We start from the raw sequence: 26,935 nt of genomic DNA, 5'->3' as shown, positions 1-26,935 counted from the left end.
TACAGTATTTGACTGGTACCATATATTTTATCTATGGAGCACAGTTCAGGGAAGCCTGCTTCTTGGTATCAATGAGCTAAAGTAAGCACTTGAAGTTTATTAAACTGATTATTAGATTCACTGATATACCAATAATTAACAATTCCCTTTAGCCATATTCTTTCCCTACTCCAGGATTTCTAGTTGGACGCGTCCTTAAATAAGGTTTCCTAATTCTGTAGCGTTTTGACAGTTACACCTGTTAATGCTTGGTAGAACTTTCTGACCAGTAGTGAGTGGTGAATTATTACCTTTAGTAAGACAAAACTAGTTGCTCTGTAATAAAGCAAAACATTTAATAATTTACATCTTTAACATAATTTTAAAATCCTGGATCCCAAGAAGTCTTGGCTAGAACTTCTTTTTCTTCATAACAGACAATATCATCTCCCACTTTAAATTCTATCTTTTCTTCATCCAAACTAAGACCACAATCCATTCCAGTTTTGATGACTGAAATATCATCTTTATGGTGTTTCAGTGAGATTAATGAGCCTTAAAAAAAAAAGAAAAAAACTTAGGGTTCATATAACTCAAATAAGTACCCAACAAGTGCAGCTGTAGTCTGGTGTTAAAAGGAAAATTACATTGAAATTCTTAATAGATTTTACAGTCCTGTCATGTTAAAAGATGGGATGAAATACCAGGGAAACCAAAGAAAAATGAAGTTTGCTATAAACAAGATGTGATTTGTAGTGAAAAGTACTGTCTCCCTTTTCAGAAGTTAACACTTTACAGGGAATGGGGGTTATACTCGGGACTTGAAGAATGAGTTACACCAGGATGAAGACGATGCAGGCACAAGGTTGTTAAGAAAGAATGAAAATATAATGATGTGGATCCAAGTGTAGGAGAGACACGGCTGGAAAGGTAGTTTGGGGCCAATTTTTAGAACCTTAGAAAGTCAGATTTGGGGACTAACAATCCTGGGGGAGTCATTAGGACTGGAGGCCAGATACGAGTTAGGAAGAAGTGGCCTGAACTAGGATTATGGGAGTGAAAGATTTCAGTTACCCAGGATCATCAGGTTTTGGTGACTGGATATGATATAGAAACAGTTTTATGTTGCTTACCCTTCCAAATAACATGTCCATTACGTATTAATTTAAATTTTTTTTGCTTTTCTAACTGTCCCTTTTGGACTCTGCAGCCGGCCACAGGAACTTTTTTCTTCCCTTCTGTTATAGAGAAGGTAGCTAGTATAGAAGCCTCACCTTTAGGAAGAAGAGAACATTAAGTATACAGAAAACAAAAATTCTGAGAAATACATAATTTCTGACATTCGGCAGAGTAACAGTTAACGGTGCGAGAAAAATTACAAACTCGTGCAGGGAAGTCCTAATTTTCTCTGACTCAACCAACTTTATTTTCCTGGCCAATATTAAAAACATGAAAATCCTTGGGTATTCTTGGAAAAGAAAATCAACAAAACTACATGTGCTTACCAAAAGAATGGAAAAAAAAATGAAATGTTCACTTTTTTGGATGAATAAAATGCAATAGAAGATGCTATCAGTTGATAAGATTAGCATAATTCCTGTCTGCTCCATGAAAACCTAATTTTCAGTTGTCCCTCAATATATTTTCTTGAATGGACCATCCGTTGTTGCCTGATTTATTTTTAATCTCACCACGGGTAATTTATATACACTTAAGAGTACTAATTCTGTGAGTCAGCTTAATTTTTTTTTTTTTACTGACTGAAATTTAAAACAAATTCTGATAATGACACGGTATTACACACTATAATGTACCAGTTTTCTAGGGTTAGTGTTATTTGGTGCTCACTTACTCCTGGAAACCCTCATATGACTCAGTTTTCCAAATTGCTCTTAGCACAAGAACATACAAATCTCTGTGTGATCATGTTTAGTAAGTAGATCAGAAAAGCCTAAAATAAATCAGTACTGTGGACCAAAAATGCAAATACGGAGTCTCATCATGAGGAAACGGACAAATCCAAATTAAAGTACATTCAGCAAAAACACTGGCCTATATACACTTCAAAAATGTCAAGGTTGGGGCTTCCCTGGTGGCGCAGTGGTTGAGAGTCTGCCTGCCAATGCAGGGGACACAGGTTTGAGCCCTGGTCTGGGAAGATCGCACATGCCGCGGAGCAACTAGGCCCGTGAGCCACAACTACTGAGCCTTGCGCGTCTGGAGCCTGTGCTCCGCAACGAGAGGCCACAATAGTGAGAGGCCCGCGTACCACGATGAAGAGTGGCCCCCGCTTGCCACAACTAGAGAAAGTCCTCGCACAGAAACGAAGACCCAACACAGCCAAAAATAATTTAAAAATATATTAATTAATTAATTATTTTAAAAAACAAAAAAACTAGGAGTGATTAACTCTTTTAAAAAAAAAATGTCAAGGTCAAAAAAGACTGAAGAACCTTATCTGTGATCCTGGACTAAGGGAAAAATATATAAAGTACATTATATAGGGACAATGAACAAAACTGGAACATGGACTGTGACTTAGGTAAGAGTGTTAATGTTCAATTTCCTGAGTTTGATAACTTGTTCTGCAGTTTCATATGAGAACATCCTTGTGTTTAGGAAATGCAAATATTTAGGGGCAAATGAACACAATATCTCAAATTCACTATCAAATGGCCCAGAAAAAAAAATGTGTGTGTGTGTGTGTGTGTGTGAAGGGGGAGGACTAAAGCAAATGGGGCAAAATGTAAACAACTGGTGAACTGGGATGGAGTTGCTTATACTTTTCCAGTAATTTTTCTGGAAATATAAAACTATCATCAAAATTAAAAGTTAACCAAAAATATCTGGATGTGGGGAGGAAAAAGAACAGATAAACTGATTCAGTCCATCTGAAATAAATTTAGCCGTTAAACTGGCCAAGGGATATGTTAGAAAAAAATATTTTTAAATGTTTAATATTTAAATGTAAAGTAAATTTTCTTCTCATGGTGGATTTCTCTGCCAGCTGCTGGACAAAATCAATGGCTCCTTCCACAACACTGTTAATAATGTTTATGCCTCCCATCCCAGTCTACTCTGTGTTACAGTTAGTGGTTTATGTCTAACTAGAGGGCAAGTTCTTACTGCCTTATTTGCCTTTGTATCCTCACAGCCAAAAGCACAACACCTTGCAGAGGGCAGGTGTTTATAATTCATACGAAGTTACACTGAAACTTTATCTATAGTAGTCATTTTTTCTAGAACACAGGATATGTGTTGGAACAGTGAACATATTTAAACAGCAAAATACATTTCCCTTAAACTTTGCTTTCAAGTGTTATTTACAGCAGGTTAGATATGAATGTTTAAACATTCAGTGAACACTCACCTATTGTGTGCTCTTCCACAATGCAGGGCAATCTACTGCTCAGTTCCTCCTGCAAATCTTCAATAAGACGGTAAATGATTTTGTGAAGTTTAATTTTTACTCCTTTTTTTGCAGCCGACTGCTGGATAACATTGCCTGCATTCACATTGAAGCCGTATATAACACCTGGCAAGCATAAATACAATAAAGTAGTACAAATATTGCATTAAACAGTTTGTCTTTCAAGCAAAAACTCAAATCTAAATTTTTTGCTTCTATGTAAATTAAAAGCGAGTAGGAGAGGTAAATTCTATAACTTTTTCTCACAAAAACTAGTTAATTTTTAAATTAATGAAAGGATTTTATAAATTCTATTGTGGCTTATTAAACAAGGAAGATTTCTTTATGATTTTTAAATCCAATCATTTAAGAAACATTATTTTAAATGACCACAATGTGCAAGGCAATATGCTAAACGAAGCTTTCATACCAGAGAAATAAGAAAAAAATGATTAGAACTGAAATATTACATTATTTTAATAACAATTCCGTTATTAATTATAATCTTATAGTCTGCAACTTTTGTTGTTTTCTCTTAGGTATTCAGCTGGCCAAAAGATGTTCAAAAAATAGATGACCCTTGAGCAACACAGGTGTTAGGGGCACCAATCCTCCGTGTAGTTGAAAATCCGAGCATAATTTATGGTTGGCCCTCCATATAAATGCGGTTCCTCCACATCCGAGGAGTTAACCAACCTCGGATCTTGTAGTACTGTAATATTTACTATTGAAAAAATCCACGTATAAGTGGACCCGCAGTTCAAACCCGTGTTGTTCAAGTGTCAACTGTAGTTACTTAATTGGTAAAGTTCAAGAGTTGTTTAAGAAATGAAAGAAGTTCCATGGAGCTGACCATTTTACCAAAGAATAAATGATGTATTTAACTGCAAATACCTTGGGGGTGTGAAAAAAAATTTATGCAAATGGCTTAATCAGGAGAAAAACAGAACCACCTTGAAAGTCTTATTATCATTAAGAAATCATTCAATGCATCATACTATCTACATTAATAGAAAAGTCAGTGCCCGTAAAATACTCTGAAATAATCAACATTATTGAAAACACCTTTTCAGTAGTAGAGGTAACATCTAATTCTAATCAAGTTAGGTCATGAAGTACCCCCTTCCTAAATGATTCATTAATCAATAACACTGGTGCTTTGCCTAGATGTTAAACCTAGTTAAAGCGACAGTCATGAGTCCCCTTTCTGTGTATCGTAAGTTTGACTCATAAACAGTCCCCTTGTCTTCAAGGCATATAAAGCTAAAAAGAGCTTTTGATTTAAGAAAAATATAATTTGTAAAATTATAAGTAAACAAAAATAGGCAACCAAAAGTAAAAGATGAAGGAAAGTACTGAGTAGGCTGATTGCAGATTAAAAGTCTAAATGAAAGAGAGAGAGAGAACCAAGCCTGGGTTTGGTGGGGAACTGGAAGGGTTGAGGAGGCAGTAATGGTACATTCAAGAAATACTACTGGGGCTTAAAATAGTTCCCCAAAGTTTCAGTACAACAATGACACCCACAATGGAGCTGTGGCTGCAATACTGCACATCCCGTTTGCCCTCAATCCCTAGCTGAGACTGAGCTGCAACAGGAAGGGGGATACCGATGGGGGTAAAATGTCAGGTGTGACTAGCCCAGCAACAAAAGACAGAAGCTAATGGTTCACAGTATGCTCTAGGGAACACAGTTAAACAAACAGGAAATGGAATCCTCACCATGAAATGTTTCAGCAAGGTTAACATCGTTTTCACTAATATCACCCACACCAAAATGTACTAACTCTAGTTCACACTCATGTGAAGCATCATAGGTATCCATAATGTTCAAAATGGCCTCAACGGAACCGTCAACATCACCTAAATGCAGCAAAAATTTAAAATTATTGGTGTTAGGAGTTAGAAATTAACAGACACAAAAATGACAATCTATTTAAAGCAATAATAGGAATAGCATTTACCACAAAATCCACTTTTCCTTAGGTTTAGCATTATAAATATCTACTTAACTGAATAAAGTATAAAGAACCAAATGTACATTTACAACAAAATCCACTAGATAAATGTTTACTAAGGAAATCTCCCAGTGAGGGGGTGGGCAAACAGGGTGAAGAGGGTCAAAAGGTACAAACTTCCAGTTATAAAATAAATATGTCATGGGAATATAATATGCAGCATGGTGACTATAGTTAATAACACTGCATTGCATATTTGAAAGTTGCTAAGAGAGTAGATATTAAAAGTGCTCATCACAAGAAAAAAAAATTTTATAACTAAGGATGGTGACAGATGTTAACTAGACTTATTATGGTGATCATTTCACCATATATGCAAATACTGAATCATTATGAAACTAATACAACGTTACATGTCAAGTATATCTCAATTTTAAAAAATTCCCCCCCAAAATACTGAAATCATTTTGGCTTAAATTTAATGGCCCAAATTAATTGTGAGAATGACGAAATACATATATTCCTAAAATGAGCTGTAAAGTAAAATCTTTTAAAAGTCACCTTTAATAATTATAGGAAGTACATTTGAATCTCCTCCTGCTTTTTCTTTTGGCTTTAAGGGTTGCTGCTGTTTTTTTATTTTGTACTTTATAAATGACCTCTCCTTCCAGGGCAAAGTGCCATACTTCTCGCGGGCTTTCCGATGTGCTTCTTGGTGTTCCTTTCGCTTTTCTTCTATTAATTCCAGATCCTCTTTATTTTTCTCCTGTTCTTGCTCATACTTCCTCCAGTGAACAACTTCACGTGCCCTTGGCTTTATAGGGAGAAAAAAAAAGGGAATTATTTAACTGAAAAGAAACCAGTAACTGCTGGTTTTTTCCTCTACTATGAAATTAGCCTAGTTCATATATGAAACCACTAATTTTAAAGTTTTAAGAAACTTACAAAACTTTAATATGGAGGCTTTGTGTAAATTTGAAATTATTTAAAAATCTTATCTCAAATTTTAAAAAATTCTATAGCCAAACTCTAAAATGACATCACTGGCCCCCTCACAGCCCGTTATAGTACTGAATTATTTACTACTTATTTGGTATAACATTATAGATTGATATTTTAAATCATTATATCATATCTACTGTATAGGAATTAAGCTTGATATACCTCAGATTCTACTTCAAGAATTTGATCTCCTGCAGAAGGGAGGTCTCTCCAGCCTATAATTCCCACTGGCATGCTGGGACAGGCCTCATTGATTGCTTTGTCATTTTCATCAAACATTAAGCGTACTTTTGCCCAACTCTTTCCAGCAACCAGAATGGAGCCTTTTCTCAAAGTTCCTCTTTGAATTATAGCTGTAGTAACAGGACTAATATGAAAATAAAAGTATATACTCTTAATGCCATAATCAGGATGTAATGGCACTTTCTCAGTAAAGATATCTTTATGAGATTAAAAAATATATAATTTGAACACAGGGTTAATTCCACCACTTCTCAACTTCTCAAACAGTTTTTCATACTATAAAGACATTTCTTCATAATTACAACCTAAATGTCCATCAATGGAAGAATGGATAAAGAACATGCAGTATATATATATAATGCAGTATTATAAAACCTTAAAAAAGGAAAATCCTGTCACATGCTAGAATACGGATGAACCTCCTGGATGAACATATGCTAAATGAAATAAGCCAGTCAAAAAGGACAATATTATATGATTCCTCTCATATGAAGTATCTAAAGTAGTCAAAATCATGGAAACAACTACTGAAAGATAGTTGCCAAAGGCTGGGGGGAGGAAGGCGGGGAAATTAGTGCTTCATGGGTATAGAGTTTGTTTTGCAAGATGAAAGAGTTCTAGAGATCCGTTGCACAACAATATGAATATACTTAATACTACCGAACTGTACGTTTCAAAATGGTTAAGATGGTAAATTTAATATTATGCACTTTTTACCACAATTAAAAAAAAAAAAGAAAACAAAAAACATTTCTTGTAAGGTTATGGTAGTGAAGGGTGCAGCTAAGTGTTCTGACAGAATCCTAATCTCCTTTCTATAACTAATTTGTTAAACAGTGAAAAGACCTCTTTTGCTAATAGGGAGGGAAATTAAAGAAGAGAACACTATTCCAACAATCTTACTATGTATTAATGGGTAAGGACATAAAGAATTTAGAAACCCTAAAATGCAACAATTGCTATTTTATTCCAAGTTATGTTAGTCTATAAGACTTTAGCAATTCAGTTAAGTCAGTGGGGAAAAAAAAAAAAATCAAGCAAATTGAACTACTAAGTCACCTAAATATGACTAGTAAATGTACACACATATTTGCTATTATCTACTGATAAATGCATGTTTGTGTTTTGTGTGCCAGTGCAATAAAATACTTTTTATTTTTATTTTTTTTAATTTTTCTTTTTTTTGGCTGCACCACAGCGGCAAGCAGAACTTCCCCAACCAGGGATCGAACCCGTGCCCCCTGCAGTGGAAGCGCGGAGTCTTAACCACTGCACTGCCAGGGAAATCCATATTTTTTAAAACAATGCTTTGAAAATATTGTTCAGGGACTAACAATAATCTGCAATAAACATAAGATACTGTTATATAATCAAGTCACAAAAACAATGGAATAAAATTATTAGAAAACAAGCATTTTAACAGACCTACCCTCTTCCTTTGTCTGTGAAAGATTCTATTACTGTTCCTTCAACTGGACCAGTAGGGTCTGCTTTCAATTCTAACATTTCTGCAAGAGCAATTGTTGCCTCTACCAAAGCCATCAGGTTATCGCCCTTTAATAACAAAAAAAACTTAATATACATTAATACATAATATCTGTAAATGTAAATACCAGGATCAGAAAGCCAAATAATCCTCGACAGTTACACTTTTCTCTTTAAGGATTAAAAACATGAATTACACAATACTACGAGACTAGATATCAATTACAGGAAAAAAATCTGTAAAACATACAGACACATGGAGGCTAAACAATACACTACTTAATAACCAAGAGACAACTGAAGAAATCAAAGAGGAAATCAAAAAAATACCTAGAAACAAATGACAATGAAAACACGATGACCCAAAACCTGTGGGATGCAGCAAAAGCAGTACTAAGAGGGAAGTTTATAGCAATACAATCCTACCTCAAGACACAAGAAACATCTCAAATAAACAACCTAACCTTACACCTAAAGCAACTAGAGGAAGAAGAACAAAAAAACCCCAAAGTTAGCAGAAGGAAAGAAATCATAAAGATCAGAAATAAATGAAAAAGAAATGAAGGAAACAATAGCAAGATCAATAAAACTAAAAGCTGGTTCTTTGAGAAGATAAACAAAATTGATAAACCATTAGCCAGACTCATCAAGAAAAAAAGGGAGAAGACTCAAATTAACAGAATTAGAAATGAAAAACGAGAAGTAACAACTGACACTGCAGAAATACAAAGGATCATGAGAGATTACTATAAGCAACTATATGCCAATAAAATGGACAACCTGGAAGAAATGGACAAATTCTTAAAAAAGCACAACTTTCCAAGACTGAACCAGGAAGAAATAGAAAATATAAACAGACCAATCACAAGCACTGAAATTGAGACTGTGATTAAAAATCTTCCAACAAACAAAAGCTCAGGATCAGATGGCTTCACAGGCGAATTCTATCAAACATTTAGAGATGAGCTAACTCCTATCCTTCTCAAACTCTTCCAAAATATAGCAGAGGGAGGAACACTCCCAAACTCATTCTACGAGGCCACCATCACCCTGATACCAAATCCAGACAAAGATGTCACAAAGAAAGAAAACTACAGGCCAATATCACTGATGAACATAGATGCAAAAATCCTCAACAAAATACTAGCAAACAGAATCCAACAGCACATTAAAAGGATCATACACCATGATCAAGTGGGGTTTATCCCAGGAATGCAAGGATTCTTCAATATACGCAAATCAATCAATGTGACACACCATATTAACAAATTGAAGGAGAAAAACCATATGATCAACTCAATAGATGCAGAAAAAGCTTTTGACAAAATTCAACACCCATTTATGATAAAAACCCTCCAGAGAGTAGGCACAGAGGAAACTTACCTCAACATAATAAAGGCCATATGTGACAAACCCACAGCCAACACCTTTCTCAATGGTGAAAAACTGAAAGCATTTCCACTAAGATCAGGAACAAGACAAGGTTGCCCAGTCTCACTGCTATTATTCAACATAGTTTTGGAAGTTTTAGCCACAGCAATCAGAGAAGAAAAAGAAATAAAAGGAATCCAAATCGGAAAAGAAAAACTAAAGCTGTCACTGTTTGCAGATGACATGATACTATACATAGAGAATCCTAAAGACTCTACCAGAAAACTACTAGAGGTAATCAATGAATTTGGTAAAGTAGCAGGATACAAAACGAATGCACAGAAATTTCTTGCATTCCTATACACTAATGATGAAAAATCTGAAAGAAAAAGTAAGGAAACACTCTCATTTATCACTGCAACAAAAAGAATAAAATACCTAGAAATTAGCCTACCTAAGGAGATAAAAAACCTGTATGCAGAAAACTATAAGACACTGATGAAAGAAATTAAAGATGATACAAACAGATGGACAGATATACCATGTTCTTGGATTGGAAGAATCAACATTGTGAAAATGACTATACTACCCAAAGCAATCTACAGATTCAGTGCAATCCCTATCAAACTACCAATGGCATTTTTCACAGAACTCAAACAAAAAATTTCACAATTTGTATGGAAACACAAAAGAGCCCGAATAGCCAAAGCAATCTTGAGAAAGAAAAACAGAGCTGGAGGAATCAGGTTCCCAGACTTCAGACTATACTACAAAGCTACAGTAATCAAGACAGTATGGTATTGGCACAAAAACAGAAATACAGATCAATGGAACAAGATAGAAAGCCCAGAGATAAACCCACGCACATATGGTCACCTTATTTTTGATAAAGGAGGCAAGAATATACAATGGAGAAAAGACAGCCTCTTCAATAAGTGGTACTGGGAAAACTGGACAGCTGCATGTAAAAGAATGAAATTAGAACACTCCCTAACACCATACACAAAAATAAACTCAAAATGGATTAAAAACCTAAATGTAAGGCCAGACACTATAAAACCCTTAGAGGAAAACATAGGCAGAACACTCTATGACATAAATCACAGCAAGATCCTTTTTGACTCACCTCCTAGAGAAATGGAAATAAAAACAAAAATAAACAAATGGGACCTAATGAAACTTAAAAGCTTTTGCACAGCTAAGGAAACCATAAACAAGATGAAAAGACAACCCTCAGAATGGGAGAAAATATTTGAAAAAGAAGCAACTGACAAAGGATTGATCTCCAAAATTTACAAGCAGTTCATGCAGCTCAATATCAAAAAAACAAACAACCCAATCCAAAAATGGGCAGAAAACCTAAATAGACATTTCTCCAAGAAGATATACAGATTGCCAACAAACACATGAAAGGATGCTCAACATCACTAATCATTAGAGAAACACAAATCAAAACTACAATGAGGTATCACCTCACACCAGTCAGAATGGCCAACATCAAAAAATCTACAAACAATAAATGCTGGAGAGGGTGTGGAGAAAAGGGAACCCTCTTGCACTGTTGGTGGGAATGTAAACTGATACAGCCACTATGGAGAACAGTATGGAGGTTCCTTAAAAAACTAAAAGTAGAACTACCATATGACCCAGCAATCCCACTACTGGGCATATACCCTGAGAAAACCATAATTCAAAGAGTCATGTCCCACAATGTTCACTGCAGCTCTATTTACAATAGCCAGGACATGGAAGCAACCTAAGTGTCCATCGACAGATGAATGGATAAAGAAGATGTGGCACATATATACAATGGAATATTACTCAGCCATAAAAAGAAGCGAAACTGAGTTATTTGTAGTGAGGTGGATGGACCTAAAGTCTGTCATACAGAGTGAAGTAAGTCAGAGAGAAAAACAAATACCGTATGCTAACACATATATATGGAATCTAAAAAAAAAAAGAAAAAGTGGTTATGAAGAACCTAGGGGCAGGACAGGAATAAAGATTCAGACATAGAGAATGGACTTGAGGACACGGGGAGGGGAAGGGTAAGCTGGGACAAAGTGAGAGTGGCATGGACTTATATATACTACCAAATGTAAAACTGATAGCTAGTGGGAAGCAGCCACATAGCACAGGGAGATCAGCTCAGTGCTTTGTGACCACCTAGAGGGGTGGGATAGGGAGGATGGGAGGGAGATGCAAGAGGGAGGAGATATGGGGATATATGTATAGCTGATTCACTTTGTTATAAAGCAGAAACTAACACACCATTGTAAAGCAATTATACTCTAATAAAGATGTTAAAAAAACCCCAAAACTTGAATTACCCTATTTGAAGGAAGGAAAGAAGGAAGGGGCGGGGGGGAAGGGAGGAAGGGAGGGAGGAAGGGAGGAAGGGAGGGAGGGAAGAAGGAAGGAAGGAAGGAAGGGAGGGAGGGAGGGAGGAAGAGATAAGTAAGAAAATCTGACCCAGGGACAGATCTTGCAACAAACAGTGGCTATACATATACAGATAGATATTATATATATATAATAGATATATTATATATATATTATATATCTATAATATACATATTATATATCTATTATATATATATATATTTTTTTTAAGAATAGCTACTAGAGTTTGTTAATACCCTTTTATAAACACATGCTTCTTTCACCCTCTGTCCTCCATCTGTCTCTACAATTGTGTTTTCTTCCTCTCACTTTCTTTACAATGCTACATTACAATTGAAGTTCTATCCAATTAAACAAGCTTTCACTGATTTCATCTGATCCACTCAAGAATCCTGTAAAATAAGTAAATCAAACACTATTTACTCTTATTAAATAAATAAGGAGAAGAAGCACTGACTAGACCCAAGCTATAACCTATACTCTGCAACTACCCAGCTGTACAACCTTGGAAAACCACTTCACCGCCTGGATCACCTTTCCTCAACTGTAAAATGAAGGAGCTAGATTAGATGATTCTTTCACCTTTAATGATCTATGTCTACTATGCTTTCTAAGGCTCCAAGATCATGCAGCTGATTAACGGGTGATGGAATTGGAACTGATGGACAAGGGATTTTTCCATTCTCCATGTCAGCTAAGAGCGTGCTCACAATTGTTACAATATAAAGCAACAGAGACAACTGTAACAAAACTAACTAAACACTTTGCTTACCCGTCTACTTATTCCTAGTATTTATTCCAATTTACAAAATGCTGCTCTGAAAAGCAGAGCTGGGGTTGTTTCTTTGCATGAAGAGTCCTCTATTCTTCCTTGGAAAAGAAGGCCTCATCTTACTTCCCTGCCACTCTCTTACCTCCATTCCCAGGATTCATCTCTGCCATGCCTCCAAATTTGCCTAAGCAGCTTTACATCTATCTACCTACTCATCTAATATCTGGGCAGAAAAGGTGGTCATGTCTTCAAATGTTCTAATCTTGCCATCTGGTTTTCACATCGTAGTAACAATCAAGGTATAGTAGAAAGATGACAAAGTAAGGTGGCATTTCATGAGTTTCAGAGAAAAAGAGGCATAGTTTTACTATTAACAGAGGCATAACTTCTAATCATCTTGGAGGTAACAAATTTAGGAAAAGTAAAGATAAAATGAGACTTAACTGGAGGAAGGTGGCCAAATAAAGTACAATTTCTTCACCGAATGATCAGAAGAAAAAAAGTCCGTATTACGAGTAAACTACGGAATATGGTAAGAATGGACAAAAAAGGAAATTTTTACTTAGCAGCAACCTGTATAGGACAAGAGAATTGGAAAATGCTATCACAAAGCAGGTACTGAGCTTCCTTGGTGTATTTTATCCAGAAGAGAATAATTGGTAATTTAAAAGAAAATGGAATTCATCATAAATAACATTATAAAACTTATAGCAATTTAGTTCATAGAAACACTGAGTCAATCAATAACAAACTGAACCCAAATATTTCAACACTGTATTAGTAAAAAGTTTCATTTGTTTAAATTTCTCTTAAATGCCCTAAGACCTATTCTATAGTTTACTTTAAAAACAAGCACTTTTCATTGCCAACTGAATTTCGTTTCTGCTTAAAACAGTCTTTATCCTACTATTATCCTATCCCCACATCATTCACCACTTACTCTCCTCATTCTAAGTACCTCGTAGTAAGAAAAGCATAGGTAAACCCGACCCCTCTGGATTGATGACTAATCTTTCTGAGCCTAATTTCTAATCTGCCAAATTAGGATAATGATACCAGCTTTGCCTAGTTCTCAGAGAATTTTTAAACAATAACAGAAATTATGGATGTCAAAATGTTCTCTAGGTATAAGGCACTGTGTGCATGATCTGTAGCACTCCCATCTGAACACACTGTCTCTGAGGTGCCCACACTTACCGTGAGTGCAGAAACATGCACTGCTTGAATGTCGCCTCCATAATCCTCACATACCACATCATAAGCTAGCAGTTCTTTTTTCACTCTCTCAGGATCAGCCTCAGCTTTGTCACATTTGTTTATGGCAAGGACAACAGGAACTGAAAGAGACAGAGTTAAGAAGAGTGCAAACGATGACACTTCAACTCCAGGTATTCACGATGAAAGACGCCAACGTTTTCTGGCTTTCTCTTGACCCAGTGGATGTATTTATCTAACAAAAGACCTAAAAAGACCCACTTTACACCCACCTACTCTGCTTTATACACATGAAGGATTCCAGATGAGAGATGTCAAAACTGCAATTTTAAGATTCTGAATTAAGAATACGCAATTATGATGATTAAAAAACAAAAACAAAACACACAACAGTGTTTAGGGTAGAGAAAGGACTACCCTTAAATCTGAAAGCAAGATCAGCAACTACACTAGAGATAATCTCCAGAAAAGAAAAATCAAGAGAAGATTCTAATTCTAATACTAGATCATTTGCCTCTTCTTTCCAGGAGTTTAATTCCCTGTTAAAACCCAACATCTCACCCTTGGGTGAAACTAAGTATCATTATTGTAAACTTTCTTTTAGGATTTACAGCAACTCTTTCTTCATACACACTTAGCTGAGTGACTGACACAAAGTAGATTCTCAATAAATGTTTACTTAATGAATGAACCAAATAATCTTATAATCTACTTATCATTACTGAACATACCCTTTCATTAGAGAACTCACACAAAATTCTAGGAGATAATTCTCTGATTGAGTTTCACCAACTCTGCAATTTTCTCAGGTATCAAAGGAATAGAAATTGAAAACAGACACGAAAGAGTTATGCAATCCATAGCCTATTATTATGAAAAAGTACATTCTATATTGATCAACTGGAACTTAACAGGCACCAAGAGAACAGGTACAGAAAGCATGATGTAAGGAATTTATCATATCTCAACCAACTGCTTTGTTATGGGGTCCCTGACAGATTTACCACTCTTATTTTTATTATATTCCCTAGGATCATTAAGAACATAGCCCATTCCACAAAGGTAGTTTTGAGGAAATAAAAAATAAAGAGAGGAACACTGAAGCTAGAAGACCAGATTCCAAATGCAGGCATGCTGCAAATTAACTGTAACTGGGGAAGTTCCTGCCACCCTCTGGGTCTTAGTCTTCATGTTGTGAGATGAAAAAAAAACTGGACTAGATCAATGATTGTCAACCGTTTCTTTTTTTTCTTGCCAACAAACCTAGGGGAATATGACGTATTCCATCAGGTACATTTTCTCAAGACAACAGTATTTTCTGAGTGGGTGTAAGGTCATATCACAATAAGAATGAATGTACAAAGTATGTGTGTGGTGTTTATTATTACAATTTTATTTTTTTTCTTGGCCACGCCACGTGGCTTGCAGGATCTTAGTTCCCCAACCAGGGATTGAACTCGTGCCCTCAGCACGAGTGTGCAGTCCTAACCACTGGACTGCCAGGGAATTCCCTATTATTACAATCTTTAAATGGAGAAATAAGGGAGAAGATAGCCAAGTATTTTCCAAAAGTTTCGATTTTATACCTTTGACCAAATAAGAACTTATTAAAAGCAGATGAGGGAAAAGTCTCTTTTAGAGAAGAATTCCGGATAATAAATGAATAAGGAATAACAATTAGAATATCACCACTTTGCAACTCCTAATGAATTGAGGTGATGGGTACATAGGGGTTCATTATCCTAGGCTTACTTTTATAGCTGTTAAACGTTAAAATGTTTTTTAAAAAGTCATTTGAGACTGTTAAATTGTCACACCATGCCAAGTAAGTAAACAGTAGAGGAAGGAATATACTTGTGATCACAAGTCCCAAGTTGAATCCTGCTATACTCTTCTTAGTAGTTAATGTCTTTGGGAAAACAATTCAACTTTCTTTGCACCTTACCTGTAGAACAGGTGTAATAATCCTGGGATTGCCAGGAAGATTAAATGAGCGACATGTAAAAACAGTGACTCTGTAGTAGATCCTTTAAAAAAAAGAAAGCAACTTCCTTCCTGATACATGTAAGTCAGCCACACAGTACCTTGAGCATCTTTGGCATGCTGAATGGATTCTACAGTTTGTTTCATCACTCCATCATCTGCAGCTACAACCAATATGATAATGTCAGTGACGTGAGCACCTCTGGCTCTCATTGCTGAGAAAGCAGCATGTCCTGGAGTATCAAGAAAGGTTATCTTTTCCCCAGAAGGCAGAGAAACTGTGGAAACAGAAATCCAAGAACACTAAGCACTCAAATATATACTTCCTTAATACAAAGGAATATACATGACCTTATCAACACGATCAATAATTCTTCAAAATAATTTTATTCTTTACATTAATCTTAATCAGAACAATGCATATGGATCATCATTCCACAGTGAAAAGTGATAACATACCAGTGAGAACTTTAGGGTTTTCTTTTCATGTAATAATTTCAAACTAAAACTCGTCCTACTTCTAGAATATAACTACTTTCATAAATGTACCAACTGGAATATATTCTGGAGAAAAAACCAGACTGATAGTTGTTTAGGCAGCCACTCCTGCATTAGCAAACACCAGCTGCACAAACTGTCTTGAGCAACAGAGGCAATTTAGTACACAGTTAGAAGCTCAGGATTTGAGTCCAACAGCCTTGGGTTTAAATGCTGGCTTTGCCACTTTACTAGCTGTGTACTTTGAGCAAGTAACTTAACCTAAACAAGCCTCAGCCTCCTTATATGTATGTAGGAATATTAATACCTACCTCATGATGTTGCAAAGATAAAAAAAGATAAAGCATACAAGGTGCTCAGAACAGTGCTGGGCACATGCTAGGTGTTCAGCAAATGACAGCTGTTATTCAGTTATGAGTGGTAACATTATGACAAACTAGCACTGAAGAGTCTTAGGCTCATTAAACCAAACTAAGAATGAGCTAGAATACAAAAGGTATAACTTTCTTCTTATACACTGTACAAAATAACCTTTATTAACCACCAGCTCTACATTTCATCAAACCAATGGCTTTAGGCTTTAGCCTTCCTTTGACTTTAAATTCATATATTTCATACTATGACACTATTTTAAGAAAATAATATGTGGGGTTCCCAAGCACATTGTAAGGTGATCTGTGTTCATACCAAGAAAGGCACCAATGTGCTGAGTGATGCCTCCAGCTTCCATTGCTGCCACTTGAGTTTTTCGCAGTTTGTCAAGTAACGTCGTTTTTCCATGATCAACATGGCCCATTACAGTAACAACTGGGGACCTTGGGATTAATAAAGCTGGATCTGCCTGGGGCCTACAATTAACAGCAAAGGAGTTTCATTTCTTAAATATCAGAAACACTTTACAGCCAGTGAACTGATCTGCAGTTATCTCTGTGAACTACCATTAACAACAAAACCCAACATTCAGCTTTGATTAGACATAACTATTTTCCTCTTCTATACATACAATGACTTATGATAAAATAATAATGACTGCCCACCTACTGTAGGCATCTTCATAACAATGAGCAGAACTGAATAAAATTTTAAAATTCAGGATCAATATACACACTCAGCAAACTAAGAAAAACAACTCTTAGAGTTTTATAATAACCTGAATATACTTTTTGATACTTTAAGCACTTTGAAGGAAAGTTTAACCTATACTCACACATCATTTTAATTGCAAAAGAAATTTTAAGGCAAATCTTTCCATTAAAAAGTGTGAATAAAACAATGTGGTCTCCTTCCCCCAATTTATACAGTTAAGTTTTACCTTTTTACAGCATCTTTATTTTCTCTGACTTTGTCCTGTTTTAATTTGCTCCATTTTAACTTCATCCCTGACTTCTTTATCACTTCTTTGATCCAGACTTCATCTAAATGTGAGTGTGCTTCTAGTGAATCTATGTCAATAGCAGTGTTCAATAAAGATTCATATACACAATCTGGTGAAACAAGATAAAACCTTTTAGAATCATGAATTAAATGTTCCAGAAAATGACCTCTATTGATAAACATCTATATAAACAATACCCTCAATGAGAGGAATAACTATATAAGCTATCTGTTTCTCTAATGTTAACGAATCACAAAAAAGTTGAAAAGAAAATAACCTTTAAAATATGATACAGGGACTTCCCTGGCGGTCCAGTGGTTAATACTTTGCCTACCAGCGCAGGGAATGCAGGTTCGATTCCTGGTCGGGGAGCTAAAATCCCACATGCCTCGAGGCCAAAAAACCAAAACATAAAACAGAAGCAATACTGTAACAAATCCAATAAAGACTTTAAAAATGGTCCATATCAAAAAAAAAGGAAAAAAAAAATGATACATTTATATTAATTGATATTTCTGCATATTCATAAATATTTGAATATTTACCATGTACCTTATGAACTACCTGAGCGATTAATAAAACATTAAATTGCATGTCGATTCTCATTATTCAAGGTAATTATGTTCTATAAACTCACTGGGAACAGTGAATTAGCAAATACTGAATCACTGCTCTGAGGGGAAATACAGGGTTACGTTCCTTCAGCCTCTGGTCACAACATTTTCATCAGCTATATCTTGTTTTACGTGTTTCTGTTTAAAGACACCTTATTCAGTATATGTTGTTGATTTATTAACGTTATAGTCACGGTCAACAGCACTATACTATAACTAATAAAGCTTATCTAACACGTATTTTCTCTGTAAGGCACATTACAGCCTTCTTGTAGTTAGTAACACTAAACAGCACTTCAGCACCATGCTGAGTGGCCATTTTAAACAGCGAAATCACCAAAAAAAAGCACAAAAATGAGAAAAACATGGCACTAAATAAACCACAAAAATGACACTTGTTTACAGTATGAGAGGAGAGAAGGCAGAGTGTTTGGTGCCTTGTTTGAACCTCAGCTAGTAACATGTGATCAGGTCAGGCAACTCAAATTTTTCACTGCTCTGTGCATGTCCAGGAATGACTACAAAAGCACTTCAAGTATCAATTTTGGGGCTACAAATACATTTTAAGGAATTTGCCAATTCAGAATCCCCAAATAATAAGGATTGACTATATTTACATATGTATATACATAAATATACGCACACACACACACATACAGTATCACAGAATACATGCACACACTATTTATTTATGTATCTATTTAGGATGTCCAAAAAGTTGCAAAACATAGGAAAAAGAATTACTTGTTGCTTTCATTTTATTTAATGTGCTTTAATTTCTGTAATATTTTCCTGTGGGTGATAAAGTAGCAGTGGTGATAATGAAATAAGTAGTTTTATGCTTCCAGACTTTCAGTCACCCTAAAAATATATATTTTGAGAGACAGATATAAAAGAAAGGCATCTTCAAACATGCAGAACATTACACTAAAAGAACTTCCTATTCAGTAGTGTGCTCGTAAATGTTTACTCTGAGGCTAAAAAAAAGTCCTGATTTATAGCATTTCCCAATTTCCATGGTACAAATACCCGCCACCAGGGGTGCCCAACCCCGTTAGGAACCAGGCCGCACAGCAGGAGGTGAGCAGCTGCGGAGCAAGCAAAGCTTCATCTATATTTACAGCCGCTCCCCATGGCTCGCATTACCACCTGAGCTCCACCTCCTGTCAGACGAGCGGTGGCATTAGATTCTCATAGGAGCGTGAACCCTACTGTAAACTGCACATGCAAGGGATCTAGGCTGCGCGCTCCTTATGAGAATCTGATGCCTGATGATCTAAGGTGGAGCTGAGGCGGTGATGCTAGCGCTGGGGAGGGGCTGCAAATACAGATCATCATTAGCAGAGAGGTCTGACTGCACAGAGACCATAATAAACCAATTGCTTGCAGACTCACATCAAAACCCTATCAGTGAGTGGCAAGTGAAAACAAGCTCAGGGCTCCCACTGATTCTGCATTATGGTGAGTTGTATAATTATTTCATTACATATTACAGTGTAATAATAATAGAAACAAAGTGCACAATAAATGCGCCTGAATCATCCTGAAACCATCATCTCTCCCCACCTCACCCCCCGTCAGTGGAAAAATTGTCGTCCACAAAACCAGTCCCTGGTGCCAAAAAGGTTGGGGGCTGCTGTCCCCCACCACGTTCGACTTCAAGCCACCAACATGAAGTCACTGAACACAGAGATGAAAAGAGATGTGAAGCAGCACACTACTAAATAGTATTTCCACCATATAGGTACAATAAATGTAAATAACCTCAAGAGCACAGATTAATAGTAAAATGCAGTAAAATAATTAAGAAGTGACAATCTTAATGAGTATTTATTTACCTCCATTTATGATTTAATTTTTTAAATGGTTGTGTTTACACCAGCTCCCATAATTCCTTATAATTTAGCAATAGGCTCACAAACTGGTACAAGCCAGCCTCAGCACCTCACTGATCCTACTACATAATAATGCCAAGAAACCCTTTCTTGTGGATTTCCCTACCACACCTTTCCCCCCAAAAACACATTTTAAATTAGGAGTGTGGCACTACTGATACTATGTATAAAATAGACAACTAATGAAAACATACTCTATAGCACAGGGAAATCTACTTAATGCACTGTGGTGACCTAAATGGGAAGGAAATCCAAAAAAGAGGGGATATATGTATATGTATAGCTGATTCATTTTGCTGTAGAGCAGAAACTAACACAACATTGTAAAGCAACTATGCTCCAATAAAAATTAATTTAAAAAAATAAAATAAAAATAATAATAATAAATAAATAAATAAATTAGGAGTATGGGATTAACATACACACACACTACTATATATAAAATAGATAATCAACAAGGACCTAATGTATAGCACAGGAAACTCTACTCAATATTCTGTAATAACCTATATGGGAAAAGAATGTGGAAAAGAATGGATGTATGTATATGTATATGTGTAACTGAATCACAATGCTGTACATCTGAAACATCGTAAATCAATTATACTCTAATATAAAGTAAAAATTAAATTAAAAAAAGAATGCTACAACATAAATTTTCTATACGGATATGCTCTCAGAGAACAATAAAACTCTTTCTAAACGTAAAAATTATAATGAGTACAATTCTAATAATGCTAAAAATCCTTAATAATCCAGTAACTATAGTTTTCCAATATGTTATCCTAAACTTTTGAGAGGTAGCTTATACATAGGGATAATCTTTTTCCCTCTACATTAAATGCATATAATATTAACATATTATTTTATCTTTATCCAAAACTTAAACATTTACACGTAGAAAAGTACCCAAAGCATTTAAACCAGAAATATTACATCAATTTTTTTTTTTGGCTGCACCGCACAGCTTGCAGGATCTTAGTTCCCCCACCAGGGATTGAACCCACACCCCTGGCAGTGAAAGTGCAGTACTAACCACTGGACCACCAGGGAATTTCCACATCAAGTTATTTTAACTGACCCAGGGCAGGGGGGTTAGGATGTATGTACATTGCTAATATAGCAGTTAAAAATATTCACCATATGAAAACTATCTTAAATTCAAAAGAGGTATGATTATAATATTAAATAAGTTTCAAATAGATAACTTTTATTTAAATCATAGCAAATCAGTTTTGGGTTTAGAGCACTGATCCATAGGATTAAACCTGTATTTTAATTATTCTATTTATTTGGTGATACAAAGGAATTATTATGGTTATGCATGTGTGTGTTAATGTTAAAAAAAAAAAAGAATTATAATTTAGCAATATATAAGTACTCATGGATTAAATGATATATTAATAATTGTTATCACTGGCTTATGCAAACATTATGCTTATCATTCCATTCTTTCTGCTTTCATATATATATGAAAAATGCCAATAATAAAAAGTTCTAAAAATCAAGTCTGTTATCAATATCATTTATAAAATCATATCAATACAGTTTTCCTTGGAAAAATTCTGAATGATATGGCCACGTCCATTTGTTCTCTTAAAGTTTTCTAGTTATAAAATGATTACATAATCCAATGCAAAGTTTAAAAAAAACACAAGATAGAGTGCTAATTTTCTATTCTTTGTGAGGATGTACTATCACAAATAGTGGTAACACTTTCAGGCAGGATACACATTAAAACTCTAGCTCTGGGGCTTCCCTGGTGGCGCAGTGGTTGAGAATCTGCCTGCTAATGCAGGAGACACGGGTTCGAGCCCTGGTCTGGGAAGATCCCACATGCCACGGAGCAGCTGGGCCCGTGAGCCACAGCTGCTGAGCCTGCGCGTCTGGAGCCTGTGCCCCGCAACGGGAGGGGCCGCGATAGTGAAAGGCCCGCGCACCGCGATGAAGAGCGGTCCCCGCACCGCGATGAAGAGTGGCCCCCACTTGCCGCAACTAGAGAAAGCCCTCGCACGAACCGAAGACCCAGCACAGCCAAAAATAAATAAATAAATAAATAAATAAATAAATAAAATTAAAAAAAAAAAAAAAAAAAAACTCTAGCTCTGCTGTCATTTACAAAATAACAATTCCTGAGAGAAAATTTGGTCTGTGAATAAGAGCATCTGCTCTGGAGCCATACTCCCTGGGTTCAAAATCCTGGCTCCACCACATAGTAGCTGTGAAATCCTGGGCAATTATTCATCCTCTCTATGCCTCGGTTTCTCAATCTATAAATGGGGATAATAATCATACGTGCTTCTAGAGAACTGTGAGAATTACATGAGTTAATACATATAAAGTATTGGTATATAATAACAGCTCAGTAAGTATAAGTTATTATCAGTAATTCTTTTTGCCAAAAGTCTGCTTCACTTGTTACTTTATTTTGCTACCATAATAAGCTATTTCTTGTTTACTAAATTTTTTTTTTTTTTTTTTTTTTTATTTATGGATGTGTTGGGTCTTCGTTTCTGTGCGAGGGCTTTCTCTAGTTGTGGCAAGTGGGGGCCACTCTTCATCGCGGTGCGCAGGCCTCTCACCATCGCTGCCTCTCTTGTTGCGGAGCACAGGCTCCAGACGCGCAGGCTCAGTAATTGTGGCTCATGGGCCCAGTTGCTCCGCGGCATGTGGGATCTTCCCAGACCAGGGCTCGAACCCGTGTCCCCTGCATTGGCAGGCAGACTCTCAACCACTGCACCACCAGGGAAGCCCTCTTGTTTACTAAATTTTAATGTCAGTTTATAATGAAAACGAAATGAAAATTTTGTTCCAACAATCCTAAATTGGTAATAAATACAGTAGTCCCTCAGTATCTGCAAGGGGTTGGTTCCAGGACATCCCCTGCATACCAAAATACATGGACTTTATATGTAAGTCCCTTATATAAAATGGCACAGTATTTGCATATAACCTACACACATCCACCCATATATTTTAAATCATCTTTAGACTACTTACAATAACTAATACAATGTAATGTTATATAAACAGTCGCTGATGCATGACAAATTCAAGTTTTGCTTTCTAGAACTTCCTGGATTTTTTTTTTTTAATATTTCTGATTCACGGTTGGTAGAATCCACGGATACAGAACCCATGGATACAGAGGGCTAATTACAATTTTTATTACATTTCTATTAAAAATGGTATTATTAAAAGTTGTAGTTATGGACTTCCCTGGTGGTGCAGTGCATAAAAATCCGCCTGCCAGGGCTTCCCTGGTGGCGCAGTGGTTAGGAATCCGCCTGCCAATGCAGGGGACATGGGTTCGATCCCTGGTCCGGGAAGATCCCACATGCCGCGGAGCAACTAAGCCCATGCGCCACAACTACTGAGCCTGTGCTCTAGAGCCCGCGAGCCACAACTTCTGAGCCCACGTGCCACAACTACTGAAGCCCGTGTGCCTAGCACCCGTGCTCCGCAACAAAAGAAGGCACCGCAATGAGAAGTCCACGCACCGCAATGAAGAGCAGCCCCCGCTCGCCGCAACTAGAGAAAGCCCGCAAGCAGCAACAAACACCCGATGCAGCCAAAAATAAATAAATAAATTTATTAAGGAAAAAAAAATGTTGTAGTTATTACTACAAATATTTTTCTGCTGGCACTACACTACAGATATTGTCAAAATGAGCCCAATTAGAGAATTATGGAGAAACAAAAGGAAAGTAAATGAGTATAAATACGGTCCCTCAGTCCAAAAGCATTCTTTGGACTTAATAGCCCACAAGATTTCTGAGAAAGAAGGGTTAGTTCAAATTAAAAAAATCTTTTCCATTTTTATTAAAAGCAAAATCTTAGAGAACTAGATTCGGCAAAGAGCCAAGAAACTAATTAGGATTTGTCATCTAAAGTGAAAAATATTGGAATTATTTAACATCTTTTTAAACCACTAGTCTAATTTTCATCCTTGAATGCCTTAATCTCACTGCAAATAAAATACCAGGTATTCCACGTTTCCATATTTTTCCTTATAAAATTATCTGGCTCACCTATGTCTTTTTCCATTGCTCTGGCCAGCTCCTCAACAGTCATTCCAATCCATACCTCCACCTCCTTTTTAGATTTTGTTGAAGATAACTGAGATTTCTGTGATTTTTTTTCCTATTAAATATTCAGAACACATAAAGAAGAAGGAAGAAAAAACTTTGAAATTTATTCTGGAATATCTACCACAGTCAGGACTCCTATTTCTACCAACACTTCCATAAATTGTTAAACCTTAGACTAAAATTTAAAATCCTGATTCCTTAATTCACTGTTATACACTGATATAAATAAGCAAATTAATCAACATTACTAAACAACTAACTAGAACCTCCCTTCCTCACAAAGATTTATTGCCTGGAATGTAGAATTAAGGCATAAAGATTTCAAAAATGACAAAATACTCAAGATGGATTTCTACTCATGGCCCTAGGCACTTTCATCTCAGACCAAATAATAGAGAAACTCAGAGAAATCTAGAACTACCTTCTTTGTCACCAGAAGCCTATGTTGAGATAAAGCGGCTCTGATGAGCGCATCTGTTTGCCAGGGCTGGGCATACAGCTGAGCTGGCCACACCGGGTAAGCAGATGAAAACACGTGCCTCCACCGTGCCAACATTCTTCTTTGATACAGGCTGTGCAGCTGCCTACAAATAGTGTGAAATCGTAGCAAGTTCTCCAACTTAAGTATCTTCTGGTTCATCTTTCTCCTAGGAAAAAAGTTTTCAAATACTATTTTGGTTAATATTGAAATCAAGTTAGCAAATATTAATTGGATATCTACTACACACAAAACACTGTGCTAGAGTTACAACAATGAGTAAAACTGGGTTCTCGCCCTGAAAGAGCTCACAGTCCAGTCAGAGAGATGGAATTCCGTACTAAGTACTCTCTAGATATTAACTATAACTATGGTTAATGTTCCTACCATAATAACACTGAAGTACAATAACAAACTTGTAAGGGTTCTTTTTTCACTCCTGAAACATCAACTAACCAAATCACAACTAGAATCATTTTTTTTTAAATGCAAATTTGAACTCATCAACTCTTTGCCAAACATTCTTTGGGAGGATGGGCGGAGATTATCCCTAGTTTAATGTACAGCTTCAAAACATGCTATATAAGGACTCATTATCTGACCTCTGTTAACCTCTCACTCCATCTCTTACACTCTTATAGTTCCCTCACTCCTGTCTCCCAAATTTTTATTATTCTGTCTCACCTGTAATCTCCGACAGCTGTCTTCTAATCTTTGAAACTTTGCATATGCTCCCTCTCCTTGGAACTGTCTTTCAACCCTAACATTTTCCCCTCTTCCCAACCCCCCCAAAAAGATGCTTTAGAGTGGGAAGAAGGCACCCAATAAATATCTACTGAATAATGCCAATAAATACCTATTGAATAATGCCTTTTGAATATTACTCTTGGGACGAAAGAAGAGTTTACTGAGAGAAAACCACAACAGACCTCAACAGTATAGCTCAGAACTCAGTAGTATAGTCTCTTCCTCCTGGAGTCTTCTATTTCTTCTGATCACAAGACTGCATTTCTACAGCTTTGCTTTTCAGTGTTTAAGGGAAGGAGCAACTAAAATAACGTAAGAAGTACTAGTTTTCTCCTCAGCAGACATTTCATGAGCACCATCTTCCAGGCACTGCATTTGAGGTTGCTGAGTCAAAGTTTAATAAGCAAGAGTCCCTTCCTTTGGGGTTTACTGTCTTTAAAATGTTCCAATATAGTGATTCTTAAACACCTCAAGAATGGCACATTTAAAAAATCTTATTTAGGTACATCTCCCTGAACTAAGAAGTAAAGAGTGCTCAGGAAGCACAGAATTCCTTAGGGAAAAAAAATTTTTTTAATGAGTCTAAAACCAGATTTAACAAGGACACAGATAATACAATGGGAGGAATGGTCCTACACGGACCTACACGGAGATTAACCAAAGCACAGCTATTTCACTGACGCAGGGATTCGAAAAACACATTGGGGGTCAATAAACCAAATACCAAAACTGGAAGGAACCTTACTTGCTACTTATTCCAAGCCCCTCATTTTAAAGAAAAGGAAAATGGAGTCCAGAGAGGTCAAAAAGCCTTCTCCTATGTCATACCGCTGGTTAATGGCAGTCAGGACTAGAACCCAGGCTTTCTGACTCCCAATTCGGTGTTCTTTCGCCGCTAGTATATTCTTATCATGGAACCTGGAAAAGGATGTTGGAAATAATGTAGTTGCGTTGGTGAAAACGTCTGAATGAAACAGCTAGAAGCCTTGGGAGTTATCTGAAAGGTAAAAAGAAGTCACTGTAGAATGTCGGATCTTGGGTGGCTTCGCCTGGAACCCGAGCCCAAAAATCCTTGGGCACAGGGGAGGTCGGGGCGTGGAGGACACCTGCCGCGACGCGCGGGGAGAGCAAGCAGCCGGCCGCTTTTGGTTGGATAACGCTTTCGTTATGCCGAAAGTAAGAATCACGCATGGATTAAGTGCATCATGGAAAGCCTCCCGAATGCGCAATGTTTGTCATCTGTGCCGCTAACACTTTAGACCTAACAATACACGCCACCCGGGACGACCCGGCTAAGAGACCCCACTCACTTAGCTCCTACGTAGGGTCCAGGGCTCCGGAATTCTGAGGCAGGGTAAAGATCTCCTTCCGGACCCGGGAGGACTGTCGGTCAGCTAGTCCGCCTCAAAAATGGTCCCGC

At 36.6% G+C, this 26,935-nt stretch overlaps 1 protein-coding gene across 8 annotated transcripts; it reads right to left on the bottom strand.

The window, feature by feature from the left end:
- Positions 1-314: 314 nt before the first annotated feature.
- On the bottom strand, positions 315-26,935 carry MTIF2 (mitochondrial translational initiation factor 2). Of its 8 annotated transcripts, none has more exons than XM_057558154.1 (15): positions 26,826-26,935; positions 26,261-26,433; positions 24,712-24,937; positions 24,231-24,342; positions 17,628-17,799; positions 17,003-17,163; positions 15,919-16,095; positions 13,817-13,956; positions 8,018-8,142; positions 6,508-6,712; positions 5,905-6,157; positions 5,108-5,248; positions 3,350-3,514; positions 1,113-1,253; positions 315-534 (listed from the first exon to the last, which is right to left on the bottom strand). In XM_057558154.1, the coding sequence occupies exons 3-15, from the start codon at positions 24,928-24,930 to the stop codon at positions 362-364; spliced, it is 2,184 nt and encodes a 727-aa protein (XP_057414137.1). In that variant the 5' UTR covers positions 24,931-24,937; positions 26,261-26,433; positions 26,826-26,935; the 3' UTR covers positions 315-361. The 8 variants fall into 8 exon arrangements, with proteins under 8 accessions (XP_057414137.1, XP_007190063.1, XP_007190062.1 ...); XM_007190001.2 differs by having other exon boundaries at positions 26,344-26,433; XM_007190000.2 differs by having other exon boundaries at positions 26,261-26,512; positions 26,826-26,919.

This window comes from Balaenoptera acutorostrata, chromosome 12 (genome assembly GCF_949987535.1).
Source record: "Balaenoptera acutorostrata chromosome 12, mBalAcu1.1, whole genome shotgun sequence".
Taxonomy (NCBI): domain Eukaryota; kingdom Metazoa; phylum Chordata; class Mammalia; order Artiodactyla; family Balaenopteridae; genus Balaenoptera; species Balaenoptera acutorostrata.
The sequence above is the reverse complement of the archived record's forward strand: the minus strand, read 5'-3'. Positions and strand labels throughout refer to the sequence as shown.

Coding starts and splice junctions, on each gene's coding strand:
- MTIF2 (XM_057558154.1), bottom strand. CDS start 24,930: ATGAACCAGAAGATACTTAAGTTGGAGAACTTGCTACGATTTCACACT. Junction 24,343..24,711: donor GGCTTCTGGTGACAAAGAAG/GTAGTTCTAGAT, acceptor AATATTTAATAG/GAAAAAAAATCACAGAAATC. Junction 1,254..3,349: donor TGTGGAAGAGCACACAATAG/GTGAGTGTTCAC, acceptor TTCTTCCTAAAG/GTGAGGCTTCTATACTAGCT.